This window comes from Panicum virgatum, chromosome 7N (genome assembly GCF_016808335.1).
Source record: "Panicum virgatum strain AP13 chromosome 7N, P.virgatum_v5, whole genome shotgun sequence".
Classification (NCBI taxonomy): Eukaryota; Viridiplantae; Streptophyta; class Magnoliopsida; order Poales; family Poaceae; genus Panicum; species Panicum virgatum.
Window position 1 is genome coordinate 47,845,934 of NC_053151.1, and position 24,669 is coordinate 47,870,602.

The 24,669-nt window shown below is 49.6% G+C and overlaps 4 protein-coding genes across 4 annotated transcripts; 1 reads left to right on the forward strand and 3 right to left on the reverse strand.

The window, feature by feature from the left end:
* Positions 1–2,245: 2,245 nt before the first annotated feature.
* LOC120682285 lies at positions 2,246–3,003 on the reverse strand. Its single transcript, XM_039964106.1, has one exon. It carries the CDS (start codon positions 2,786–2,788, stop codon positions 2,531–2,533), a length of 258 nt encoding a protein of 85 aa, XP_039820040.1. The 5' UTR covers positions 2,789–3,003; the 3' UTR covers positions 2,246–2,530.
* A 1,273-nt stretch (positions 3,004–4,276) lies between these two features.
* Positions 4,277–8,889, reverse strand: LOC120682284 (probable inactive receptor kinase At5g67200). The gene is made up of 2 exons (XM_039964105.1): positions 7,131–8,889; positions 4,277–5,238 (listed from the first exon to the last, which is right to left on the reverse strand). Exons 1-2 carry the CDS (start codon positions 8,770–8,772, stop codon positions 4,673–4,675), a joined length of 2,208 nt encoding a protein of 735 aa, XP_039820039.1. The 5' UTR covers positions 8,773–8,889; the 3' UTR covers positions 4,277–4,672.
* A 4,527-nt stretch (positions 8,890–13,416) lies between these two features.
* Positions 13,417–14,960, forward strand: LOC120682847 (protein IRX15-LIKE-like). Its single transcript, XM_039964878.1, has one exon. It carries the CDS (start codon positions 13,737–13,739, stop codon positions 14,718–14,720), a length of 984 nt encoding a protein of 327 aa, XP_039820812.1. The 5' UTR covers positions 13,417–13,736; the 3' UTR covers positions 14,721–14,960.
* Positions 14,961–18,396: 3,436 nt separating this feature from the next.
* On the reverse strand, positions 18,397–22,926 carry LOC120683683 (oryzain alpha chain-like). Its single transcript, XM_039965771.1, has 5 exons — positions 22,367–22,926; positions 20,316–20,551; positions 20,078–20,218; positions 18,939–19,388; positions 18,397–18,837 (listed from the first exon to the last, which is right to left on the reverse strand). Exons 1-5 carry the CDS (start codon positions 22,824–22,826, stop codon positions 18,733–18,735), a joined length of 1,392 nt encoding a protein of 463 aa, XP_039821705.1. The 5' UTR covers positions 22,827–22,926; the 3' UTR covers positions 18,397–18,732.
* Positions 22,927–24,669: the final 1,743 nt, after the last annotated feature.

A 24,669-nucleotide genomic window follows, 5' to 3' on the forward strand; every position in this document is an offset into this window, starting at 1 on the left:
GAGAGAGAGGGAGGACCGGCCCAGCACATAAACAGGCCAAACCTTTTTGTCCTCTTCTCTTCATCGATCACAGTTCACAAATATTGCTGGTGCGACACTGCGACTATCAAGCAACATGATGCCATTAAGTTTAATCATAATTTATTTGAAGTAGATCTTTTGCAGACGGCTGGGATGAACATAGGCTGGAGGCAGACATCTGCAGGATCGTCGATCAGAAAGAAAAAAAGAAAACTAGGATAAGAAAGATATCTGCACGATCGACATTTCAGTCTCAGGCCCCATGCGCAGCGAGGTAGCAGCGGCCGCGTCGACCTCGCATTTCCTGGAGCAATCATACGGCATGCGAGGTCGTTTCCCTGCGTATCCTGCCCCTGTCGATGGCCTTTCTCGGCCCCGAGGAGCCAGCAGCTCCTCTCTCATTCTGGCGTTGGCCCTTTCGGAGATCCTTATTAGCTAGTGCATGATTCAGATACTGCGATTCATCTGTCAAGTGTGTACGAGAGACCAATCATCACGCTGAAGCGCGAAAGAGTTTTATTCTCTTTATTTACATCTTAGATTTTTTGCACAAGGTATAGATGCATGAAGCGTCAACTTTAGGTGACTGGAGGTAGCATGATAATTGATACAGAGTAGAACGGTGCTACTCTCTTCAAGGGACGCGCTACGCGTGTACGTGTGAATGGTCCAGGGGTCAAACCGTCAAAGGTGCAGCCGAAAATGACGAAAAACGTTAACCATTTTTGTATTTTCGCTCTTGGCGAGGGTAGCTGGATCGGGTCGATCATACTCCTTTCGTTTTAAAATATAGATTGTTTTAATATTTTTATATCTATAGTATTTGCTATGCACACCTTAGATATAATTTATATCTATGTACACAGCAAAATCTATAAATTTGAAAAAGTTAAAACAACCTACATTTTGAAACAGATAGAGTATGTCAGTATGATATACCGTCCAATCGTACATTCGTACTACAATTTTTTTTTAAAAAAAACTGATTGATCTACCTAGTATCTACGCTACGCAGATGTCAGTTTTCAGGACACAAACAATATAATCGCGACATTTTTTTGTTGCAGCTACGTCGATGATGATGATTACGATCAATGGTTGAATCCTAACTGCATGCAGGCCCTCAAGACCTCAATGCTGCTGCGTTGTCGTGCTGCTATTCGTCGCGCGCCATCGCCATCAGTTCACTCACATCCCACAAGGCCACAGACCATGATCCGTAAGCTTACACGCTAGAAATGTTGGCTCCAGTCTCCAGACGACGGACGGGGGCGGCAACTGGCAACGTACCCGGACCCACCAAAAAAAAACAATGGACGGTAGCGACGTATACTGGTCGTAGCAAGCAAGCAGTGGAGCAGAGTGTTGCGGGGCGCAACGTTGCCACCAGCCCACCACCATGTCCGAATTTTTTTTTTTGAAACTTACGACGAATAATTGGTCTGGACGCAAAGGTGATGTCTCGCTCTTCTGCACTTCTGGTGATCTGAAAAAAATCTTCCATGCCTAATGGGCCGCACGTATACTCTTGCTGAGTACCGCACGTACCCTCTTGGACCCATTGACCGGACGGGCCCCGTGGGTCCCAATGGGCCAAGCTGTCGGGCCATACGGAAAGACTGAAGGAGCTGAGCTGAGCTGACGCTGACCCGTGAGTCGTCTTGTTGCTGGTGTTTGGTTTAGGGCTGTTTAGTTCGTTTTACCTGTAAACATAAAAATTTTGTGCGTGGGAATCTTGCCAATTTAAAGTATTAAATGAAGTCTATTTATAAAAAATTTTATACAGATGGGTTGTAAATCGCGAGACGAATCTAATGATGCTAATTAATCCATGATTAAACAATAATTAGCGAATGATTACTGTAGCATCACTGTTGCAAAATCATGGATTAAGTAGGCTCATTAGATTCGTCTCGCGATTTACAGCCCAATTATGCAAAAAAGTTTTATAAATAAACTTCATTTAGTACTCCATGCATGTGTCAAAATATTCGATGTGCTGTTTTTTTGTGTTTATGGGATTTACAGGTAAAAATCTAAACAGAGCCTCAACGCCCGCGAAAATACAGAGTTTTGTCATTCTTCTCCCTTGCATTGATTTGCATTGGGCTGACACGGTGGCATTCGTGCAGTCACTGTAAACTCTGCCTCTTTCTTCGCAATTGATCGGCATGTAAAGGGAAACCACTTACCACCAGCGGTAATTACGATATGCACAGACACATGCATGTAAACCTGGTAAGCGCTCGACGCAGATTAAAATGGATTTGTAGTACAAATCATGATTTCTACAACACAGAGCGTCTCACTCTTTAGAATTTGAGATGCTAGCTAGCTACGCGCGCAAAAGCACGGCAAGGAAGAAGAGCGATCGAGAGAAAAAAAAAAAGAAAACAAAGGGAGATGGCAAATCCTAGCTAGCTACTCACAGATTGGGGAAGCCGCCGCGGCCCACGCCGGTCTACACGGCGCCGCGCCTGGCCCGGCCGCTCGCCTCGGTTCACAAGTTTCAGTCCGAGAGCGTCAGCAGCGCATTGCGCAAGTACTCGTCGAGGGCGCTCTCGCCCCCGCGGCGCCGGCGGCCGCGGACGGCGGCGCGCAGGCGGGCGGCGTGCGAGACGAGCGCGCCGTAGAAGGCGGCGCAGGCCTCGGGCAGGTGGCGCGCCAGCGGCGCCCACAGGTTGAGCGGCCACAGCAGCGGCGCCGACACCTGGAACACCTGCAGGAAGCCCCTCGCCGCCGCGAACACCAGCAGGTGAATCCCCATCGGCCAAGCTCTAATCCAAATCAAAACCCGCCGGCGCGCGCACCTATCTGCCTATTCGCGGCAAACGAGAGGAAGATTCTTTTGCCCGACCTTCTCCTGCCGGCCCTATCTCAGCTTCAGCTGGAGGAGGAGGAGGAGGAGTAATTAGAGGACGGCAACGTCGCTGCTCTCTCTCGCAGGGGTCAGTGTCAGTTTTGCCGGTGGCGCCGGGAAGGAGGGGAGGGCGGGCGGGTGCGGCCTTCCCCAGTTGCGAGTTGCGACTTGCGATTGCGAGAGCCGACGACCTACCAGCTGTTGGGCTGGCTGGGCGGACGAGCATGTCATCTCCGGGAAGGTAACAGTGACGTCGCCGCCCTCCTGAGCACGTTGCGACCGCTGGGGAGCTGTGGCATGGCACACTGGCACAGGAGGGAAAAAGATGCATGCGGTGGTCACGGCTTCCGGCGGAGAGGGAGGTGGGCCAGCGTCTTCTTTCGGGCGGTTGGGTCCCTTGATGTCGGCCTATGATGATTATGAGTTCATCGGACCGGGCCAGTTGTGCCTGCGGCCTGGTACTGGTAGGTACAGAGCACCTGCTCCCCCATTGAAATTGAAAATTTTCCTTAAATTTAAATGTTTTACTAAAGACAGGATTTTTTATATAGTCAATCTAACATGTTCAATTACTCCGATTTTGAGAACCGGAAAATCGGATTTCTGAAATCAACAGAAAAATCCGACCCGTTTGAAAGCTGTCCAGCTTCTAGATTCTCATAATCCGGGCTCTATAAAAATCGGCCGCAATTCTTTAAAATCCTTAGAATACGGGCCTAGACTCCATATGGGCTCACTGACCCATATCTTCCTGCTTTTCGGCTATCAAATTGTGGGCTTTTACTGCGGCTTCCCAAACGCCATATCTTGGGCTTCAGATGGGCCAGTCTAGGTTTTTTTTTTTTGAGAAAAGATGGCCAGTCTAGGTGTGTGGGGAAAGGCGTCGTCATCTTCATCCGGACAAGTCGAGCCCAAGGTATTGTGTCCACAGGCATCAAGCAGGTGGTCCAAAATTCAACATTTAGCGATAGCGCCGCCCACGAGGACGAGGCCACGCTGCAACTGAAGTCCGAGAAAACCAGTGAACGCATATGGCCAGATCACACAAATAGTCCTAGCAACTAGGTAAAAATATCCTCGGGTTATTTATTCTAAGAAGATGAAGAATCCAAGATTTCATTAGTTTATCTTTGGGTAAATGTTCAGGGTAAATTTTCAGCTTTCAAAAGAATGCAGTTTTAAGCATAGAGAACCACAAAATTTATCTAAACTCGGCTTGTTGAGCTGCAACCAGCCAAGTCTCATGTTATGCAGCCTGGGTTAACTTTACAGCCGCTCGTACATGTATGAGGTGGAGCACATTATTCTTACCACTTGGTAAACACGCAGACTTTCGGTCATCTGATGACACCGTTGGAGAAGCGGATTAGCTTGAGAGCTGAAAGAAATGGTCCATTCAACATTCAATTCCTCAAACTAAACCATACACAAAAATATCACAATGCTTGGTAGTAATAGAATTTAGAACAAGATCTTAGCTCAACACACTGCTTTGGTAACTTGACTACTATAAAGCCTAATAAACTTTCACAGAACAGAGTGGAACTGAAATTGCTATTGGTAGCAAACATGCTGCCAGTACTGATCCTAAATATGTTACACCATCCATAGCTCAAACGATACCAACCAGAGAGATCATGATTCTATTGCCTTCTCCTACACTAGAGTTCATCTTCACTTTGAATATCCGGTGTACATCCATCCAGCAAGAAACTGTAGACAAGCTCCTACACTGGCGTCGATATGGTTGCTTCGAAGGATCCAATTGACATGGACCCACAGAGGCAGCAACTAGGAGTTGCTGGTAAGATCACTGTCATTGTCGTTGTCGCCAGTTGTATCTGCTTCCTTCACCTCTTGAATCATCTTAAGTACTTGCCAGGCAGCGGGCCGACTTTCTGGTGAGGACCGAACACAAGCAGTAGCTATGTCAACGATCATTGAGATACGGTCACTGTCCACTCCTTCATCCTCTCTTGCTGACTGGACGTAGGTTTGGAGATTACTTGCGACCAAGATTGAGTGCTGAAGTGGTGGCTTTCCACTGAGGAGCTCAAGGAGGAGGACACCAAAAGCATATATGTCTGATTTTGGGGTTAGCATTCTGTTGGACTTCATGTTTTCTGGTGCTCTATAAGCAGCATCATCTTTGACCTCTGATGATTCCAGGAGGAATGACAAACAATTGTCTGTAAGGCAAGCCTCAAAGTCTGAACCAAGCAGAATGTTAGAAGATTTGATGTTTCCATGGACAAGTCGAGATGCTTGATGAATGTATGCAAGGCCCTGTGCAACATCTTCTGCTATCTTCAGGCATGATGTCCAGTGAAGTGGTTTTGCCCGCGATGACCTTGAACCTGTAGCTCACAAAAGTTAACAGAACTTTAAGCACAACTGATAAGAGTATAAGACATCCTTTCATACAATTTGTGGTCTGCAATTCTGCATAAAACATATTGCTATATTGATATGTTCTAAGTTGTGAAAGAGTTTTCTTTATCTCAGCTATAAAACAAGTGTTTCGTTTAGCTGGAGTGAATTGAACTAGTAATCAATGCTCATAAGCAAATCAACATAAAAAATGAATGAACCTTCCGTTACTACAACGTTCATCTCATATGCACATTCCTAAGCACTGACCAATATCATGAAACATCTCAACAAGTATGAGCATACCACTGTTATAAAAGGTACTAAATCCAGGCCAAATACAGCTGCAATATTAGTGGAGCTAGATGCTAATTTTTTATTCTTCCAAAATAAAGGAAAATACAAAGGAGAAGTCATGAACCATAAAATTCCACTGTAGGGGTCAAATGATGTTTTTCATGGACCACTGTTATTCCCAATAAGTGCTGCATATTTATCATTCCCACATACAGCGGATAAGCAATACCATCCATTACACTCTTGGCAATGATTACTAGCCAGTAAAGCATTACAGGAAACCTTGATCTTTTTTTTTTCTAAACAAATCATGACCACTACATGTGACCAGCAACCACTTATGAGTTATGACTTATGAGTGCATATATTCTCCGTTTATTGGGACAAAGACAAATATCCAAGCAATCAACCCATAAAAGCATTGCATATATGGATTTGATAAGCATCAACATTTTGTGTTCTTAACTCTTAATTTCAAATGGAATGAAGAGTATCCAGTTTGAAAGAGGTATACTTGGCTATGGATCAGACCAGGATCAGGTGCCGTCATTACTGCTACTGCTTGCAACTTAAGCAGTAGCATTATCAATCAACGCTCAGGATTGATCACCGGCCCACCTTTACTTATATTCCCTCCCCAAGGCCCATCTTTCTGCCCATCCACTGCTTTCTGCAGGTGTTGTGAATCAGAGACTGCTGGCGAGGAGCAGATAGAAGACAATAGACGCCGCCACCAGGAAAAGGCCCTGCCTTGTGGGCGAGTCAAAGATGCTAGTCTAGGCGGTGGAATAGTGCAACAACATAACGCCCAACTCGTGAAGAGTTTGTTTAGAACTATTAGAACAATTGATTAAATATCTACTGATTCAACTTATGAGCTAAATATCCTATGAATGCATAAAAATGTATTGATATCTTTAACATGTTCTAACTTCTAATACCTCTTTCATATGCAGCACAACTGCATAAGAAGAGCTAGCGCCAAGTTTCTGGTTCATCAAACCAAAAGGAAAGAGAAAGCAGAAATCCCCAAGTATGCACTTCCAACAATCAGTCTAGTGTAGAGATTGACTGACATTTTTCACTGTCCGCTAAGTTAATTACACCTTGCTACTTCCGAATAGTTTTACATAACTTATCTAACCAGCATCCAGCAATACAATGCCGTTGGAAGTAATTACTAGTCAGAAAAAACATTAGATGCAATGCAACCATGTTCTTTGTTTTCATTCCATGAATCTAAAAAGGTGACCAGCAGCCACTTATGAATGCATGATTGCTTTGTTTAATGGGTTCTCAGAAAAAAGTGCCCACTAGTGGCGTCCACATTCTGCTGCCAGGTTTTCACGTGGAGTCTGCTGAATTTCAATTCGTGGCTATGTTGGGATGAAGAATGTCTACTTTGAAAAGGTGATGCTAGCCTAGATCACTAATAATCTACCATAGTACTAGATGTAAAGGTGAGCATTTGAATTATTCCAGCACCAATCAGTTTAGTCTGTCCAACACAACTAACAGCTGATAAGATACTCTCCTACAAAGTTCACCATTCAGATCGTAAATGGAAGAACACGGAACATACCATGGATGAGAGAGTAGAGGCTGCCATTGGGCTGGTAGTCGTACACGAGCAGCCGCTCCTCCTTAGCCTGGAAGAATGCCCGGAGAGGAACAAGGTTCGGATGCCGCAGTCGGCCAACTGCATCCATATTCTGCTCGAACGCCTCTGCTTCCAGCGCCGCCGGGCCAATCTTGGCTGCATCCAGCCTCTTCACAATCACAACGAGCCGGCCGTCGAGCACCGCCTTGTATGTCGTCCCCACGCTCCCACGGCCGAGCACCTCTGCCGAAGCGCGCATCAGCTGCTCGAGGCTGTAGCTCGCCGCCTCGCCCGCGCAGAACGTCAGGCAACCGCTCCGTTCCAGCCGCCGCGCCTTCTCCTCCGGCACCATAATCGCGGCCGTCTCCTCATCGGGCACACACTCCACGTAGCCAATGTCAGCATTGTCCCTGCTCACCTCTGACGCGGGCGCGCTCTTCTTGGGGTTGGGGCTTGCGTACGATGCGGAGCTCGGGCGCCTCCGCTTGTCGCTCCTCCTCATCGCAATCATCGCGCAAAGGAGAAGCGCCGCTAGGACGATTCCCACGGCAACCGCTACAGCTAACATGGTCCTCCTCCTCCTCAATTTCTTCGCGTGTGGCGCGGACGAGTCCGGCATGCTCAAGCTCTCTCGCTGCGGATCACTGTCGCTCGCGGCTGCGCTCTGAACTGGGGGAGCTGCGGTCCCGTTGCTGCCGCCTCCGTGGAAGAAGAGGAGGTGCGACCCGCGGCACTCGCGGCGGACCACCTCTCCGCAGAGCTCCGGGTTGCCCGCGAACGCGGCGGCGCCCGCCTGCGTCATGACGGGCGTGACCGGCACCGGCCCCGAGAAGTAGTTGTAGGAGACGTTGAGCAGCTTGAGCGACGTCTGGTTCCACGCCGGGAGGGAGCCGTTGAAGTGGTTGGCGTCGAGGCGCAGGAAGGTGAGATGCGGGAAGGCGGCCTCAATGCCGGGCGGGAGCTCGCCGGAGAGCCTGTTCCCGGAGAGGTCGATGGAGCGGAGGCGGCGCAGAGTGGCGAGCGAGGCCGGGAAGGGGCCCGAGAAGCGGTTCCCCGCGAGGTAGAGCGCCTTGAGGTTGGCGAGCGGGGAGAGGTCCGGGACGGGCCCGTGGAGCGCGTTGGACTTGAGGCTGAGCACGCGGAGCTCGGCGAGGCGCGAGAGCGTGTCCGGCGGGAACGTCCCGTTGAGGCCCACCGACTCGAGGACGAGGCGGATGATCTGGCCGGCCGCGGTGCAGGTGATCCCGGGGCGGGAGCACGGGGAGGGCGCCGGGGGCACGCGCAGGTGGGAGGACGGGTCGGCCTTGGCGAGGAAAGCGGCGAGGAGCGCGGCCGGGGCCGGCGGTCTGGAGGCCAGCGCCGCGGAGGGGGGCGCCGCGGCTTGGACCGGGGAAGGCAGCGTCGGCTGCGAGCGCGATGCGGCACCGGGGCCCGGCGGCTTCGAGGCCTGGGCCGCGGGCGGGGCCGCCGCGGCTTGGACCGGGGGCGGTAGTAGCGTCGGCTGCGAGTGCGACGCGGCGCCGGGGGGCGCCACCTCGACCGCGGAGGCGGTGGTGACGACGAGGAGGAGGATGATGGGGAGCGGGAAGCCGCGACGGTGGCGGTGGCGGTGGCGGTGCGGCATTGCGGCGTTTAGGGGTTGGGGAGGGTGGTGGATTTCAGTGGAGCGGCGTGTGCTGGAGAGGAAGGGTGGTGGTGCGGTGGAGTGGCTGCCGATGACAGAGGAGAGGAGGAGGAGATGGGCTGGCTCTGGCTCCGAGTCGGGAGGAGGGGTCAGAGGTGGTCTCGCGGCACGTGGGCTGTACGTGGAGTTTAGCGTGCTTTTTTGGCCTAGCGTACGGAGGAAACTCATCAGCGGGGGACAACAAAGCACGCTCGCAGCCATGGGGTTTAAACGCGAATCACGGAGAGAGACACGACGAATACAAGCTTAGCAGCACAATTCGGATGACGAACAACTTTGAAAGCAAAATCCGAGCTCAGAGGGCATTTGTTTTTATAAAAAAAATCCTACTCAAGTGTAAACTAAAACAGGGCCGGTCCGAGGTCCGAGGTCCGAGCTGGATGTTTCTGTGGCACCCATGGCCGGAGCCCGGAGAGGCCGACGAGAAGATCGAGCGGCCTCTGGGCTGCACGTTCTCTCCCGAGGCCCTAAAATGGCGCAACCAGAACCATGGCCATATGTTCCGTTCGTCCAGCCGGCCCGATCCACGGCCAGAGCCATGCCAAGATGCCATCGCCACGGCATTTTCACTCGTCCTGTATTCCTTGGCTCCCAAGCGTTCCCTTCCGTACTACTGCTGTACTCTACTAGGGGGTGTTTAGAAACAGGGACTTCAAAAAAGTCCTAGGGACTTTTTAGTATTTAGAAATATTAAATAAATATTAATTATAAAACTAACTGCAGAACTCTGGGGCTAAACTGCGAGACGAATCTAATGAGATATCTTAATCTATGATTAGCGAATGGTTACTGTAGCATCACTGTAGCAAATTATGAATTAATTAGGCTCATTAGATTCGTCTCGCGAAAAATCACTCAGCTGTCAAAAAAAATTTATAAACAGATTTTATTTAATACTATAAAATAATAAAATTCCTTTTGATGTGATAGGAACTTTTGAAAAAAGTCCTGGAGCCAAACAATGCCTAGGACTGCTAGTATATCACGCACTACTACGCAGCAGATATGAAGTGTGTTACTGTTGCTGGAGATGGAGTACTCTACTATACGGCGGTAGACGCCCCTGCTCCCGGTGGCCGTTGGCGCCTCCTGCCGATCCATGCCACGATGGTGCCCGTCTCGTACTAGTGCAAGTGTGCAATAGGAAGAAACCAATGATGGTCTACCTGCCGTCTGTCCATACGCGACCGTGAACTCTAAACTGTAAAGGCAGGTCGCAGACTCGCAGGGAGGTATCCATGGATTAACTTATTTTTTTAAGAAAAAATAGCCATGGATTAACTTCAAAGAAAAAAAAAGAGCGCATCCATGGAAAGAGGAGCGCCATCACGTGCGCGGCCAGGATTGCCCGTGATGGGAGCTGCTGCCGGCCTGCCGCAACGCGTGCGCTGGCGCATCCTGGCATTTGTACGCGCGCCCAAGTGTAACCGCGGCGCGAGGCGGGAGGGTCATCCGGGGGGGTACGTCATACGTGAACTTCTGGAGCTTTGTTTGGAGTCATGCGGCGGGGCCCACGAAGTGGAACAAACTGAAGCTTTTGGCGCCCCATCTCGCCAGTATTGGCCCCCCTACACTTCTGTCACGCTGTCGAATGATTCGAAATTCAAAAAACAGCGATGTGCATCATTAAACACATTTCCCCGAAGCAATCGGATGATAAGGTAAGTTCGTTCACGGCCTTGTTCGGCTGGCTGGTTCAGCCAGCCAGCACAGTGTTTTTCTCTCACGCAAAATCAGTCCAGCCACCAGCCAGCCAGCCATCCAGCAGTATTTTTCTCTCACGCCAAATCAGCCCAGCTAACAGCCACCAGCCAGCCGAACGAGGCGGTTTTGTACTCCGAAGCCGTGACGACCCTCTCACTCTGAAGATTCATGCTACGGTTTGTCTTGGCGCCTTCGGACATCACTGCCGCGTTTATGTCTCTGGCGCGCCTTCTTTAGTTGTAAAATTCAAAATTTCAAAACTATCACATCAAAAAAGAAACTTATATGCATGGAGTATTAAATTTAGACAAAATAAAAAGTAAATTGCATAGTTTGTTTGTAAATTGCGAGACGAATCTAATGAGCCTAATTAGGCTATGATTAGACACTAAATTGCTACAGTAACTACTATAGTGCACATGTGCTATTGACGGATTGATTAGTCTTAATAAATTTTTCTCGTAGGTTACAGATGATTTTTGTAATTAATTTTATAATTAATCTATATTTAATATTTTAAATGTGTAAAAATTTCATTTCAAAAACTTTACAGCTAACTAAACGAGGCCCAAACCTGGAGCGGTACTCGGAGATACAGTTCACGTCCGGGACCTGGAGCGGACCACATCTCCACGGCCCAAACCGCAAGGCGATACAGTTCCATGTGTCATCTGTATCTTTACTCTTGCAGCGCCAGCTCTAGGACTAGGGCCGTGTTTGGATGCAAAGTTCCAAATTCCAAATTTTTTTTCCGACACCTGCATAGATACTTAAATCTAGACGAAATAAAAAACACATTGCGACTGCTGTCTGTAAATGGCGAGACGAATCTAATGAACCTAATTAGGCTGTAATTAGATGCTAAATTGCTATATTAATGCTACAGTAAACAACCTAAAATGATGGATTAATTAGCCTCATTAACTTCGTCTCGTGATTTACAGACAATTTCTATAATTATTTTTGTTATTAGTCTATGTTTAGTACTTCAAATGTAGAAAGATGCCTTTTCAAAATTTTTACAACGCGCAACCAAACACGGCCTAGAATAGAGCTCCGATCCATCAGTCATCAGACTACCGATGCTCTTTGCTGCTGTTGATCCGTCAGTTGCACGCAGAACGACCGAACATTCTCGGGGTCAAAGATTACACCATAGCAGCTGGAAAAAAAGAAACGAAAGGGACGATCCAACTGAGTGTTTGGTTGGGGAGCCGAGTGGAATGGAGCGGTTCGATCCTGCGTTTGGTTCACGAGCGTGCGAGCGGAGTCATCTCGGACAGCGAATATTCCCTCTAGATTCGGGATGGCTGCGTCCGGTAAAATTGGCCGGACCGAGCGGCTCCAGTTGGACGGCGTCACTCGCCGTGACGCTCCAACGCGATGAGGCACAGCGTGGGGGCGGAGCATGGCAGTCGGACGACCTCCGCTGAGGCGGCGCGGCGGACTTGGGGCAGATGACCTTCGCGGCGGCGGCGCAGCAGACTGGGGCGGAGGGCCTCCACGATGGCGGCGCAGCGGACTGGTGGCGGACGACCTCCGCGGCGGCGGCGCGAGCGGACGGGTGGCGGAGGGCCTCCGCCGAGGCGGCACGTCGGGCTGGGGGCGGAGGGCCCCGGCGGCTGCGGGGCGGGCTGGAGGACGGAGGGCCTCGGGGGCGGCGCGGCGGGCCGGAGGCCGAGGGCCTCGGCAGTGGCCCTTCGGGCTAGAGGCGGAGGGCCTCCGCAGCGGCGGCGTGGCGGACCGGTGGTGGAGGGCCTCGGCAGCGGCGGATTGGCCGCGGAGGATGAGCAGCGGGCGGTGGCAAAGGAAGACGACATGACTGACATGTGGGACCTATAAACAGATGCTGGCGGACAAAAAATTCTGTTAGCTCGTCCCTCCAACCAAACAAGAAATGGAACGGCTCCATCCCTTTAACCAAACACATGCATATGAACCATATCATTCTAAAAAATAGGGATGGAACCGCTCCATCCAACTTTGCTCTCCAACCAAACGCATCCTAAGAGTTCATGATAGGCAATGAATCCCCGTCATTGGTTGCTTGATCGTGTGGCAAGCATGTGCTTCAGTTCAGATCCTAGCACCTGCTACTGCTAGACCCAGACCTCAGGCCTAGAGAAGTCCTCTCCATTCTTTCTTTATTAGGGTCTTGTTTAGATTAAAAAACGCAAAATATAATTTTTTTTTGTAAATCGCTTATATGGTGTACTAAATATAGTCAAAAAATAAATCGCATTACATAAATAGACTGTAAATCGCGAGACGAATCTAATGAGCCTAATTAGGACGTGATTAGACACTAAATTGCTACAGTAAACCAACTCTAATGATGGATTAATTAGACTCATTAGATTCGCTCGTAGTTTACAGATGAGATCTGTAATTAGTTTTGTGATTAGTTTACATTTAATACTTTAAATATTAAAGATTTTGTTTCAAAAACGCAAAAATGTAAAATACAAAATAAACTAAACACACCTTTAAACCATGTGATGGAACAGTGCTGCCTGAATCCCAGATGTGATTGTGCGCCTGCTTTGACGGCCTATGGCTTCGTGTTGCGTGTAGAGGCAGCAGAATTGCATGCGGGTACAAGCTAAAACCCGCGTTGAACGGCGCGGCGAGTCGGGAAATACAGGGGACCCAGGTAGGTCATTTACTGGGCCTGTTGGGCTCGCGGACGCAACGTCAGCGTAGGCAGCCCGTCTACCCAGAAGGCAATGGGCTTACACATGGACACATGGTGCAGGCGGCAGAGACCATTGGGCCACAATCTGACTTGTCCCCAGTGTTAGTGTTACCGTAACACGTTAACTAATGAGCTACAGGACCACTCACGCGGTGCCGCATCCATGCGAAGCCAAATGTTTGATCCGCACGAGCAACGTGCCGCGACCCGGCGCGGCAGACGATTTTCGAGCCAACAGACCACGCGGGGACCGAGCAAAAACAGCTAATCAGCCACACACTCCGATTCCTACCTCCTTAATCCAGCTGACCTGCTCCGCAGCTGGGACAGAGTCCCCGACGACCTTTCCCCTCTTCCCTCCCCCTCCTCCCTCCCTGCTCGATCGATTCCCTCCTCTCCTCCAAGTCCAGCTCCGACTGCGTCTGCTTCCGCGGGATCACATAGCCGTGACCTCGAGCAAAATCTCTCACCAGCGTCCGCGACAGGCCGGGATACCATTACCAGCATGAAGTCTATGGGCAGCCGCGACAAGCTCGCGGCGGCGTGGGGCCACCGCCGCACCCTCTTCTTCGTCTTCGCCTTCTGCTTCACCTTCGCCACCTTCCTCACCTTCCTCTACACCACCTCCCACTTCACGTCCGCGGCCAGCTCCGGCGTAGGGGCCTCCGCGTCGGACTCTGCCGCCGCCTCTACCACCGCGGGCGGCGACGGCGGCGGTCTGGTAGGCTCCGGGTCCAGCAAGCTGCCGCTCCCGGTGTTCGACGCGCTGGTCCACTACGCCTCCATCTCCAACGCGACGCACCGCATGACGGACTCGGACATCCGCGCCATCTCCGCGGTGATCCGGGCGCGGGCGCCCTGCAACCTCCTCGTCTTCGGCCTCGGCGCCGAGTCCCCGCTCTGGCTGGCGCTCAACCACGGCGGGCGCACCGTGTTCCTGGAGGAGAACGAGTTCTACGTCAAGTACCTGGAGCCCCGGCACCCGGGGCTGGAGGCCTACGACGTCTCCTATACCACCAAGGTGCGCGACTTCTGGGACCTGCTGGCGGCGGCGCGGGCGTCGCGGGCCAAGGAGTGCCGCCCCGTCCAGAACCTCCTCTTCTCCGAGTGCCGCCTCGCCATCAACGACCTGCCCAACGACCTATACGACGTGGCCTGGGACATGGTCCTCATCGACGGGCCCTCCGGATGGAACCCCAACTCGCCGGGGCGGATGCCGTCCATCTTCACCACCGCCGTGCTGGCCCGCTCCGGCGCCACGGCCGCCAAGGGCCGCCCCACGGACGTGCTGGTCCACGACTTCCAGTTCGAGGTGGAGCAGGTGCTGAGCAAGGAGTTCCTCTGCGACGAGAACCGCGTCGCCGGCAGCGGCACCCCGTCGGTCGGCCACTACGTCATCCCCGGGGGCGGCGGCCGGAGCGACGCCTTCTGCTCCGGCCAGGAGGAGGGCTCGTCGGAATCGGGAGAGAAGACCCGCCGCCGCAAGTAAATTAGTCAACCTTGCCACGGAATCATTAGCCGCCTCCCCTCCCCTCTTGGCTAATTTCCACCTCCTCCTCTCTTCTTCAGCTGTTGATTTTTTTCCCATTTTTCTTTGCATATATATATGTTCGTTGTTGTTTTGGGGTTGGGGGCAATAATTTGTAACGAAAACCCTGAAAATGTATCTTACCTCCATCACAAAAAGGAGAAGTGATAATGAAAAGAAAAATAGGAGCTTTACACATCACTGGCGGAGAAAAAAGATGTGATCATGCAATGTCAAATCTTACCAGAGAGTACGAACAAATCGGTAGCTGGTGGTAGTGGTAGTGGGGGAGATGGCAATCGGCAACCAGGAGGAGGACAGGATGAGCGAAAACGAAGGAACGAGCAAACGAGCGCGTGGTGGTTGGATCTCAGGCTCTCAGCCCAGTGAGTTCTGTGTGATGTCGCATGTGTTTTGGATCGGCCTCAGCGAGAGCGAGTGGGTCACAGGAGATCCGCCAGGCCGGGCGCCTGGCGCTGAAATCAGCGGACGCACGCACTTGCCTGTACCCGTGCGCTGCGCTCCGGCGGTTTTGTTTAAAAGTTGAAAGCTGGCGGTCTTTTGCCGCAACGTCTGATCCGACCCCCCAACAACTCGTGCTCATCTCGTCTGCCCCAAACGGGGAACCTGTGTCGCCCAAGCGGCAGCGAGCGGAAGCGGACACTGACCCAGCTCGCTCTCCTGTCTTCTCGCTCCTCTTGCTTGCTGCAGTCTGCAAGCCATGGCCGGAGCCGAACCTGTCGAGCGGTGTGTAAGCAAGCTCATCACAGCAGAATCTGACCGCGGTTTGCGACTCCTGTGTGTACTCGGCGAAAGGCTAAGCTAGATTCTGCCAGCGCAAAGCCGGCGGCGGGCGTATGGAGAGTGGAGACAGAGACGGGGCACCGCGCGCGGGGGGCGCGGGGGCCCGGACCGGACCGGGCGACGGACGAAGTTGGCATCGCACGTTAACGACCAGGCCTTTCCCTTTCATCAGAAAAAGAAAAGCCTTTTGGAGCTCCATGACGATCCATTGAGCACGTTGTTGTGCGCGGCTCCAGTATTACCCCGTCAAAAACTCAAGACGGCCATGGCTGTTCGACTGTTGGTCGTCAGATCAGATGTGCTGCTGCTTGTCTCCAGTGGGCAGTGGCTAGGCTTCTCCTAACTAAGCTACTACTAGTAGTAGAATGGAACTGCTCACAGTACAGGACAATTATAAAACTGGATCTGGGTGAGTAGGAACGAACGAGCGACGTTACATTGCAGGCTGCCCCACCCCCCACCCATTTGGTGACACTTTTTTTTAGGCAAGTCCGGTGACACGCCAACCACCTCCTACCTCCCCAAACGCCTAATATGAATAGTTACTCCTGGATTGACAGGTGCAATTGAGAATATCGGTTAGGGACAGTGGTCCGAACTACCAGCGTATAAAAAGAGTTTAATAGATGGCGAAATTCTTGCAAAAAATGTACAATCAACTTTTCAAAAAAAAAAAGTACTACAATCCTTGTCCTCTCAAGTAAAACACGGAAATGGTCGCGATGCTACATCACACTCGGATACCGAGGTTGTTTCAGTGTCAAATTTTACCCGCAAAAAAAAGTGTCAAATTTGGTACAAGGTACCTGTCGGTAGAGACGTAGAGTGGGTCAAAAAAAAAATCTACTAGAGGAAATAGATCAGGTCAATGCTGCTAGCAAATTGTGTCTTGTGGAAGTACACAAACACTCCAATTTCGACGAGGTCATTGCAAGTGCTGATCTATAGGATTAACTAGTAGGAGAACGGAAATCCCAGTTATATTTTCCAGCTGAACTAGTCTATCTGAGTAGGCTCAACTAGAAATGGACGTCCGATGTGAGCAGGCATCGTACCACCACGGTTTACTTTTACTGCATTCAGCTTGTCAGTCCTTATCAGTTGGGTCACGCACTCCCGTTCGGTAATCAGAAGCGCGTGAGTTCGTCAGTGAGTTCATGAAAAGAACGCATGATTCTTCGGAGCTGTATTTTAATTCAGTCCCATACTCCCCAATTCCCCATCGGTACCAACTCCATCCATATATTTTTTATAGGTCCAGTCTGGCAAAATGGAAGTACCTAGGACGAATGGTTGCAAAACCTTCAATTGTTGGTCGACGACCGACTGAACTCGATGTGACGCCGACGGCGGAGATACAGATTTTTTTTTTGAAGTACAGATACAGCTTCAATTGACTTTTTCTTTGAAAAAAAAAAAAGAAACGCTGAATGGACTGCTCACTTGCTCAGCAGTCGAGTCAGTTATCCCATTTTCACCTGTCAAACCGACGAGTTTGATGCAACTCCTATTTTGTTCTTATATACTATGCTTCAATGCTTCCTACGGTGTGCCTCGTTCTACCATGGAACGCATGTGTTCAACACTCTGTTTCCAGCTCTCTACGTATCTGCTTGACGCGCGTGAAATCGTTGACTCGTGCAGATGAGAGAGCTGTAGGGCATCTTGGATAAGAAAAACAAAGAATCTAGGATAAACACAGGTGGCGCAGCTGTAGGGCATCTCCTATTTTGTAGGGCATCATCACATGGGGTACTGAGGAAAGGATAAACCCGCTGGCCTGGAAAACCGATGCTGATCGCTGGTGGCTGAGGACGTGGACTTGGGCACTTGGCAAGGGAACCCAACAACCAACCGATCGCTCCGGCCTCCGGGGAGTCTGAAACCACGAGCTTCTCGCGCTGTGCGTGCCCATCCATCGAGACCACAAGCAGGGCGCCGCAGGCAGCCCGAGGTCGCCGAACCCCCGTGTAGTCGGAGGCTTAGGCGCAGCGGGGGCTCCAGATGACCAGGAGTAAAGCTGGGCATCTTATGCGGCGACAGACTGCGATTAGGAAGCGCCGGTGTGGAGCAGCGGACCTGCCTGTGCCAAGGACGGAGCGGAACTTCAGGGTGGCGCCCGGCAACGGCGAGGTGCCCCGGCGGCCGGAGCCCGGAAGACGGCAGCGGCACCGACTGCACGTGGACGGTTCGTTGGGCCGTGGAGTTACGCTGCGGAGCGGCAAGACAAAATTGGGCCTCCATAAGGCCTGGCTACTATAGAAGACTTGCCCATGCAAAAAGCCCAGATATCTAGGGCCTGTTTTGGATCCGCTGTATACTATTGTGGAAGGGACTGTATAATTTGGATTATTAAATGCGTTATTTTCAAATTTAAATGCCCTTGACCCCTTGTACTTTTGCCTCTGCCTCTCCGTGTGCTGCAGCAGCCGTGTGTCTGCTGTGTGTGTACTATACCATGCTAATGCTAATGCTAATGCTAATGCGCGCTGATACTAGCCTACTACCGTACTACGGTGTGCTACTACTGAAACTCTGAAACAATATGCAAAGGGATGCCTCCAATTTGCAAGCAGGTGTTTCGCTAACGACAGAAGGTCGGGCTTGCAGCAGCAACATTTCAATTCTCAAGACTTGGTCAGGGATATATTTCACCAGCCTATAGCTCGTCTTGTGTGAATGCCACCACAACACGGAATTCTACTGAAAATACTCGATACTTACAGAAAATTATCTAGCATGTAGCCAGCACATAGCTGGAATGAAACCCATTTTTCACTTCGTCAGTAAAAAAGCCATCGGAGAATACCATTAACACATAATAGTGCGCACATAGCTGGAATGAATATAGCATTATCATTTCTTCTTGTTCCAATATCAATTTCCATAAACATCAATCGCAGTTCGTCCGAACTGCGCAACGAGGAGCTTAGCAGAGCTAGCTGAATCTTACATATATAATATAATATGTAAAAGCAAATTTGGCAGCAGTTCGAACAACTCAAACCCATTTTTTCAGGCTTATGTACAGGAGCACCTATTATACGGATACACTTAAACAGCGGCCGCCGCGCCACGCTTTTTCTTGGTCGATTAAGCACCGGGTGATCGTTTGCAGGAGCTCCGATCACCGTGGATGTTGGCCGCCTGATATCTTGCTGGAGATTGTTCAAGCGCTGCTCTTCATGCCGTCAGCTGCGTTGCCAGAGAAAGCCCAGTGCGGCTTGGCCAGGGTGCGCTTCAGAGCCTTCACTGACAGTGGGCTGTCCTTGCCCTGTTCGTCAAGCAGCGAATTGCCAGTTAGAACCATATTAAATTTACAATGACTTCATAGCCAGGTTAAGGAAAACATTATAAGATGATCCGAGCATTTACCATGAGGCAGGTTCCCTCCCTGACGTTGCAGATGGGGTAGTCATGGGGGCAGCAGCTGTAGTGGTCGTCGCAGCAGGTGGCGCCCTCGAGCGGGCAGCAGCCCCAGGAGAAGCAGTACTTGCCGTACTCGTAGATGCAGCAGCAGGTGGTGCTGTCCGGGCAGGAGTAGTAGTTGTCGCACACGGCGGGCGGCGGGGCGGGGGACGGCGGCGTCGGGCCGGGGTTCGGGGGGTTCGCGCCCTTCTTCAGAGGGTACGACGGCTCGACGGCGATACCGCACTTGCCGCTGGACGCCTTCACGTTGCGCTCCATCCGGATGTAGCCGGCCTCGCCCCAGCTGGCGCCCCACGAGTTCTTCACGATCCAGTAGTCCTTGCCGTTCTCTGTGCCGTAACCGACGGCTGTGACACCGTGGTCTAGCTCTGTTCCGCATCTTCCAGTGAAGATACCCTGGGAGATCGTGAAATGATGATCAGTACACGGCAGAAGATTCATGGAAATGGTAGCAGTAGTAGCAACAACGACGGCGATGATTTTTTGTCAGAAAAGGCCCATATAACTTTATCAGAAGGAAAGACATATTTAGAATCTACTGTTCAACTTTACTGAAGTTGATGATAGCTCAGACCACTTCCTCCACTATAGTACTTGCAGAAACTACTCACTTTCAGAAAGCTCTTACAAAACACAATAAAACTTTCGCGTAACAATTAAAAATGCTTCGCAAGACAGTCTTTGATAAAAACGGAGGAGCATGATTTGTGCGGTGTGGTGGGGCACTGAAGAACTATTGTATTGTAAAAGTGACTATAGTCCAGATTGTATAAAACAAAGCCAGGGGTATGGACAAGGTATCATAATTAGTGTAGTTGTTGCGACTTGAAGAGTGAAAGCAGAATCATTCCTACTTGCGAAAATAATCTTGACTAAAGCGACATGAAGGACACAATTTTAAATCAATGAGGTGCCTCGACCTAACATGTTCATATCTTGTCCAAGGCAGATGCACTATATTTCTTTCTCCATCACGGAGATACCATCAACCAACTGCTGCCTACTAAAAATCAAATACTACATGATTTCATCTCTGAACTTAACACATGACAGATGAATCTAACAGCAAGGTTAGTGACCATTACCGAGCTGTAGAGCTGAAATGCTCTGCCACTAGCCTCAATTGCAACACTGATGGGCTGGTTCGCAACGGCCTTTTGCAGACTCTTCTCGCTGTTCACCGGTACATCTTCATAGCTGTCGATGGTAACAACCTTTGCATTTTTCTGCAATCAAACCCAACACATATAAGCAACGATAAGAAGAAAAAAAAGGTTGGCGATTCTTTGAAACTCAAGGGAAAACCATGGAGGCGAAAAATACCCTGTTGACATCACACCGGTTGTCTCTGCCCTTGTAAGGGTAGTCCTCCTCAGTGTCGATTCCACCGTTGTTGATGATGAACTCAAACGCATAGTCCATCAGACCTCCATTGCACCCCTCGTTGTATGAGGTGTCGCAGTCAACAAGCTCCTGCTCAGATAAAGAGATCAGGTCGCCCGTAACAATCTGGTTGATGCCTTCCACAGCTGCTATTGTTGAGAAAGCCCAGCAACTCCCTGGAAGAGAAAAACACAGATCAACTTTCGACATCAATATATCATTGTTTTATTCTACCAATCAGTAAAAAGTGTAGCCAAATAATCACATAAAGGTGGAAAATAAAAATAGTGGAGGCTACTCACAACACGATGGGAAATATCTTTGTGCACATACTATTTTTTAGTAAAAGAACAAATTGGTGGTGATGAATAGGGAAACAGAGGGAGACAGCCGGACAGGTGAGTAGGTGACCCATAGGAACGAACGTCAACTGGTCACAAAGAGCCGTGATGAAAGTTGTCTCCAAGAGCCTATCTGGAATCTTGGAGGGAGCTTGGCGAATAAGAGAAAAAAGGACTATGCATCAGCCTTATCAGCTTGACAACGACGGCTACTAGTGCAAGATTTTCTCAATGGTTGTGTTTAGATCCCTGGAAATCGGGTAGAAAAAGTCGCATCAGACACTGTAGCATACGATAGCACATTTCGTTTGTTTGTGGTAAATATTGTCCTACCATGATCTAACTAGGCTCAAAAGATTCGTCTCGCAACATACATCAAAACTATGCAATTAGTTTTTTTAATTACCTACATTTAGTACTCCATGCATGAGTCATTTGCTATATTTAATGTTTCGATGTGATTTCGATGTGATGGAAAGTTTGGAGTTTTTGTGGGAACTAAACACAGCCAATGTTTAGATCCGTAAAATAGTGGTAAAAAGAGTCACATCGGATATTGTAACACATTATAGCACTTTTCGTTTATTTATGGTAATTGTTGTCCTACCATAACCTACCTAACTAGGCTCAAAAGATTCGTCTCGTCGTATACATCAAAACTATGCAATTAATTTTTTTATTTACCTACATTTAATGCTTCATGCATGAGATAAAAGATTTGATGTGATAGGTGAATAGTGAAATTTAGAGAGAGAATTTTTGTAACTAAACACAGCCTCGATTGCTCCTTCAAGCAGGGTCACTGGAGTTCACAAGGACAATAGTCAGTGGAGTCCACGTTCGATGAACCTACTTCCTTAGTATCCTCCCCCTTTCCTGCAAGACCATAGAGATCCATACAAATACATCGGCCCCTCCTGCCTCCTTCCGTGATAAGAGCAATAGAGCTAGACTAGGAGTGTCAATTAGTGATCATTTCCAACACTTTTTAGTTGAAAATTTTATGCTAATTCTCCAAAATCAAATCTCATTTTAAAAAATTAATACAAAATTTTGAACTAAAAAGGTTAGTGGTGCACTAAAGATCATCAATTTGCAAACTCCATCGAATTGATGCATAACTAGTAGAGTAAGTGTGCATGATCTCGCCGTTGACCTTCCAGGTAGAAGATACAAGTCTCCTACTTTATGTGTATGTGCAGATAGCTACTCCCTCCTTCCCCGTTTATAAGGCATGGTGGAACATGACACGGTCTTCTAAACAACACTTTGACCATTTATTTATCATATATTATATCACTTTTGATTATAAACTTATAATCATTGTAAAATATATTTGATTATGAATCCAATCATATGAAATTTGCATTATAAAAATAAAAATTTAATAGTCAAATTATTGGTCAAAGATGACAAGGTTTGAATCTTGATATACGTGTATGCCTTATAAACAGGGAAGGAGGGAGTACATACTAATCAAAAATACTGCGAGTTGACCAATTAACTTGACGATTTTTTTTCATTAATCAAGGATTAAACAAGCAAGACCGGAGAACCTTGTCTTGTTCTAGAATCATGGAGGGCAGCTTTTAGCAGCAGCATGCAGCAGGAAGAAGAAAGGGGATGATCAAATGGATACAGTTAGCTTACCGCAGCTGCCCTGGTCCTTGACCTCGACGACGGCGCCCTTGGCCCTCCAGTCGACGGATTCCGGGAGCTCCTCGTTGTCTTCGGCGTGGTACCTGGCGCTGAGCTTCCTCTCCCTCTGCGGCTTGGCCCTGACGCCGAGGTAGGTGGCGCGGTACTCCTCGTTGGTGAGGTCGGCGAAGCGGTTGAGGCCGAGGCGGAAGGAGTGGACGCCCGCGTCGGCGGCGGCGTTGTGGGCGTCGATGTAGCGGAGGTTGTCCTTGAACACCTGGTGCCGGCGCTCCTCCTCGCCGATGGCGTTGTAGGCCCGGCCGTGCGTGGCCATCCACTCGGCGTACATCCGGCGCGTCTCCTCCTCGCTGCGCTCGCCGTAGGACACGATCGACATGTCCGCCGCGGCGGCCATGGAGACCAGCAGCAGCAGCGCCGCCGCGGCCAGCGACGCCGTGGAGGAGGTGCCCATCTCCGCTGGTCCGAGAAGGCGACTAGCTGAGGATCGGAAGGGGGAGCAGGTGGATGGGAGCTGCGGAGTGAGAGGAGAGGAGGTGGAGGCCTTCCTTTTCTTCGCATGACGGGCTGGTGCGGGGTCGCTTTATACAAGTGGGGGCACCGGAGTGGCGGGCCCAGATTCCGCGATCCCGTTGGTTTTTTTGTCCGCGGCTATCATATCACAACCCGTAAATCCGTAATCACAAATAAAAATATGACATCGAATATTTGGACACATATATGAAGTACTAAATGAAATTTATTTATAATTTTTTTTACATGGATGGGTTGTAAATCGCGAGACGAATCTAACGAGCCTACTTAATCTATGATTTGCAACAATGATGCTACAGTAACCATCCACTAATTATGAATTAATTATAGATTAATTAGCATTATTAGATTTGTCTCGCAATTTACAATTTATCTGTGAAATTTTTTTTGTAAATAGACTTTATTTAATATTTCAAATTAATAAAATTTCATCGCAAAAGAAATTTTGCCGTTCATCTAAACACGGCCTTACTGGACCAGTAGGATATTTGTTTCCGTTCGGTTTTTATTGCTGGTGGGGCCGTGGGGGTGGCGCAGCCGTGGACAGGTTGGATTGGATTGAATTGAAGGCGAGCAATAATTTCTCTTCACCTTTTGTTACCAGGGTAGGAGTAGGCGCGATAGTTTTTCTTTGCGTGCCGCAGTGAAATGTTTTTAGCAGCGTAGTCCAAATAGTAATGCGAGATTAGTCAGTTTTTTTTTTAAAAAAAAGAGACGTGGGGGTATCGTGTGCATACAGACAGGGAGGAGAGTGGAGAAGGGTGGTGACGTGGAGGTGGATGTTTTTTTTACTTCTTCGATCCATGGAGTTGGATGATTTTGACTGTGGCCAGTGTTTTATTTGTGGTTTACCAGTTTATTAATCCGTTCATGTGGCAGCTGCCATAGTTTAAAGCTTTATTAGTTATCATACGCCGGATACACCAACGGAGAAAACGAGGGTCGTCTCCGGCTGGATTAGCTGAACGACCCACGAAGCGTACAACTTGATCGATCCGTGTCGGAGTGCACTTCTTCGTGTTGATCTGACGCGAACTGCACGGCAGTCGGCAGAAAATATTTTCACCACTAGCAAGCCGGTTAACCAACGTCCGTTCTTAAAAAAAAACAAAAAAGAATAAACAACGTCCGTTCTGTGGTATGGGCGTATGGCACGTAGGAGTGGCTTGCACACATTGAACTGCTAGCTGCATGGTCACATGGCCTGCGACTGACTCCAACAAGACTAGACAATTTTGAGAGACAAATAGATGGTTGTCTCGCGTAAATAGTGTAGAAGAGGTAAAGCATTTGGTGCTGTCTCTAACAGATATTGTATTTCTATTGCAGGAGCCTCCGAATTCGCCTAGAAGGAGAGAATGAATCCATTTTTACCTTACCTCTCTCCTCACAATGCAAAATGCTTACTCTTTTGCCTTTTCTGTTGGAGATTGATTTCGTGATGTACAGTGCAAATGGAGATGAAAAATGAATTTGCCTCTCATTGTTGGAGTCAGGGCATGGTCCTACGGCTACTTGGCGCTGGCATGGTAGGCAGTGCAGGAGGGAGGAATATGGAGGAGAAGGCGGCTAAGTGGAGGGAAGGAGGGCCAAGCAAGGAAGCCAACCCGGGTGTGCGGCTCGGAACGTGACGTGCTAACCACTGTAGTGTAGGGAAGGGAGCGGAGGTGCCGGCCTGTGGTTGGAAATATGGAATCCGGCGATCGTTGGGGATGAAGAAGAGATGAGATGAGCGCCGGCCCCCACACGCCACGAGGGACGGA

Excerpts from the sequence above, each read along its gene's own strand:
- LOC120683683 (XM_039965771.1), bottom strand. The coding sequence starts at position 22,826 with ATGGGCACCTCCTCCACGGCGTCGCTGGCCGCGGCGGCGCTGCTGCTG. Across the intron at positions 20,552-22,366 it reads CAAGGACCAGGGCAGCTGCG|GGAGTTGCTGGGCTTTCTCA; the intron begins GTAAGCTAACTG and ends TTTCTCTTCCAG. Across the intron at positions 20,219-20,315 it reads ACCGGTGTGATGTCAACAGG|AAAAATGCAAAGGTTGTTAC; the intron begins GTATTTTTCGCC and ends GTTTGATTGCAG.
- LOC120682847 (XM_039964878.1), top strand. The coding sequence starts at position 13,737 with ATGAAGTCTATGGGCAGCCGCGACAAGCTCGCGGCGGCGTGGGGCCAC.
- LOC120682285 (XM_039964106.1), bottom strand. The coding sequence starts at position 2,788 with ATGGGGATTCACCTGCTGGTGTTCGCGGCGGCGAGGGGCTTCCTGCAG.
- LOC120682284 (XM_039964105.1), bottom strand. The coding sequence starts at position 8,772 with ATGCCGCACCGCCACCGCCACCGCCACCGTCGCGGCTTCCCGCTCCCC. Across the intron at positions 5,239-7,130 it reads CCTCTACTCTCTCATCCATG|GTTCAAGGTCATCGCGGGCA; the intron begins GTATGTTCCGTG and ends TGTGAGCTACAG.